Consider the following 2437-nt stretch of genomic DNA (forward strand, 5'->3'; position numbering starts at 1 on the left):
TCACCACCCCCCCAGGGAGAAATTCTTTCCCAATATCCCATCCAGCCCTGTCAGGTTCCATCCCCACTCCCTGACACAGTGTGTGTGTGTTCCAGGTCGCATGTTTGCCGTGGGTTGCTCTATGGGTCCTGTGATGCACTACTGGTACCTCTGGCTGGACTCAGCATTCCCTGCCCGTGGTGTCAGGAGCCTCAAGACTGTACTGAAGAAGGTCTTCATTGACCAGCTGGTGGCAGCTCCTGGTCTGGGGGTTTGGTACTTCCTAGGTATGTTTGGGTTTGGCCCTTGGTGGGGTTGGGTGTGGGTTTTATAGACTATTCTGAGCTGGGAGGGACCCAAGAATCAAAGTCCAACTCCTGTCCCTGCACAGACACCCCAACAATGCACCCTGAGAGAAGACTGTCCTGAAGAAGGTCTTCATTGACCAACTGGTGGCATCTCCTGGTCTGGGGGTTTGGTACTTCCTAGGTATGTTTGGGTTTGGCCCTTGGTGGGGTTGGGTGTGGGTTTTATAGACTATTCTGAGCTGGGAGGGACCCAAGAATCAAAGTCCAACTCCTGTCCCTGCACAGACACCCCAACAATGCACCCTGAGAGCATTGGGCAAACACTTCTGGAGCTCTGTCAGCCTTGGGGCTGTGACCACTGCCCTGGGGAGCTGTTCAGTGCCCAAACACCTCTGGGGGAAGAACCTTGTCCTGATCTCCAACCAAAACCTGCTCCAGTGCCCAAACACCCCTGGGAGAAGAACCTTGTCCTGATCTCCAACCTAACCCTGTTCCAGTGCCCAAACACCTCTGGGGGAAGAACCTTGTCCTGATATCCAACCTAACCCTCCCCTGGCACAGCTCTGTGTTCCCTCAGGTCCTGTCACTAGTCCCAAAGAGATCAGTGCTGCTTATCCACTCCCATATCCTGGAGCTCATTCCCTCTGGATGGTGCAGACTTTACCCTTTCCTCCCATATTAGGAGTATCCATGGCATTTTTTGGTATCTGGCATTGAAAGGACACTGACCTGACAATTCCACTGACACTGTCTGTCCCCAGGCATAGGCACCCTGGAAGGTCAGTCCCTAAAGGAGAGCTGGGATGAGCTGAAGGACAAATTCTGGGAATTCTACAAGGTAAATCCCCCCTGAGCTCTGTGCCCTGCCCTGGCACATCCCAGGAGGATGAGGTGGGAAGCATCCAACCTCTCCTTGCCCCCTGCAGGCTGACTGGTGTGTGTGGCCTGCAGCTCAGCTCCTCAACTTCCTCTTCATCCCTCCCACCTACCGAGTGGTCTATGTCAACGTGGTCACCCTGGGCTGGGACACTTACCTGTCTTACCTCAAACATCGGGTGAGTTCCTCATCCCAGCGCTGTGCCCAGCTGGATCAGCTCCCACCTTATTCCATTATCCTTGTTTTCCAGCCTGGAAATCCTCCAAGAGCCAAGCAGGACTTGTCAGTGGAAAACCAGCACAGAGCCAAGGAGTAGAGAGGTGCAGAGGTTGTTTCCACAGGCTCCTGCTTGCATCTAGTGGGATTTTAGGCATTGTGGATCAACTCATCCAAGGGAAGGGATTGCTGGAGACCACCTCAGCCAGGCCTCCCCAGCCATGTGCCTCTTGCTGATTAACTCAGCTGCTAATTGCAGTGATGGGTTGGGGTTGAATTTGGAGCAATCTTGTGTTGCAGGATAACCTGGAAAGTGAGTTCTTGGATTTATCCACAGAGCTGGGGGTGAGGAGGAGCTGGCACAGTCCTGCTTGGGTGTCAGCACCCAGGGAAGGGCCCTAGGATGGTTGTGGTCCCTCTCCAGGGCAAACTGGGCCCTTGCTCCCCTCCTGGAATGCTCCCCAACCACTTGGATCCTCACTAATTACATATGGGGAATTTTTTCCTGGTTGGTGCTGAGGCTCTGGCACAGGTTGCCCAGAGAAGCTGTGGCTGCTCCATCCCTGGAAATGTCTCAGTCCAGGTTGGACAGGGCTTGGAGCAGGGCTAGTGGAAGGTGTCCCTGCCCATGGCAGGAGGTGAAATGAGATGAACTCTAAGCTCCTTCCAACCCAAACCAGTCTGGGATTTGCAGCTTTGGCTGCTTGGCAGATGCTTCTCCTCTTGCAGCAAGTCACTCCTTTTCCCTTCTGCTTTTTGTCTTTGAGCTGAAGGGAGAAATCAGTGCACTCCTCCAGCCTCTGCCTCAGCTCCTGCCCCCCCTTGGCCCCCCCAGATTGGCTATAAATAGGGCTGTGATCACACCCATCTGCTCTGCAGTGCTGGGAAGCAGGTGGGGAAGGCTGGAAGCAAATTTGGGCAGGATTTGGCCCATCCCATCCCTCTGCTCCCAACTCTGGGCAAGGTGGACATTCCCTGCCTAACCCAGGAACAATCCAGGAGCTTATTTTGTCTCCAACTACCTGAATGTGGTTTTTCTCCTTCATTTTAAAGCTGT

The 2437-nt window shown here is 53.9% G+C and overlaps 1 protein-coding gene across 1 annotated transcript in view; it reads left to right on the forward strand.

Moving 5' to 3' along the window:
- MPV17L2 (MPV17 mitochondrial membrane protein-like 2) overlaps positions 1-1480 on the forward strand; it is a 2569-nt gene extending 1089 nt beyond the window's left edge. The window contains exons 2-5 of the mRNA XM_009083554.1: positions 96-266; positions 1049-1125; positions 1214-1342; positions 1415-1480. Coding sequence (XP_009081802.1) covers positions 96-266; positions 1049-1125; positions 1214-1342; positions 1415-1480 — 443 coding nt within the window. The remainder of the gene's footprint in view (positions 1-95; positions 267-1048; positions 1126-1213; positions 1343-1414) is intronic.
- Positions 1481-2437: the final 957 nt, after the last annotated feature.

The sequence above is a fragment of the Acanthisitta chloris genome, unplaced genomic scaffold (assembly GCF_000695815.1).
Source record: "Acanthisitta chloris isolate BGI_N310 unplaced genomic scaffold, ASM69581v1 scaffold17321, whole genome shotgun sequence".
In the NCBI taxonomy this organism is placed as follows: Eukaryota; Metazoa; Chordata; class Aves; order Passeriformes; family Acanthisittidae; genus Acanthisitta; species Acanthisitta chloris.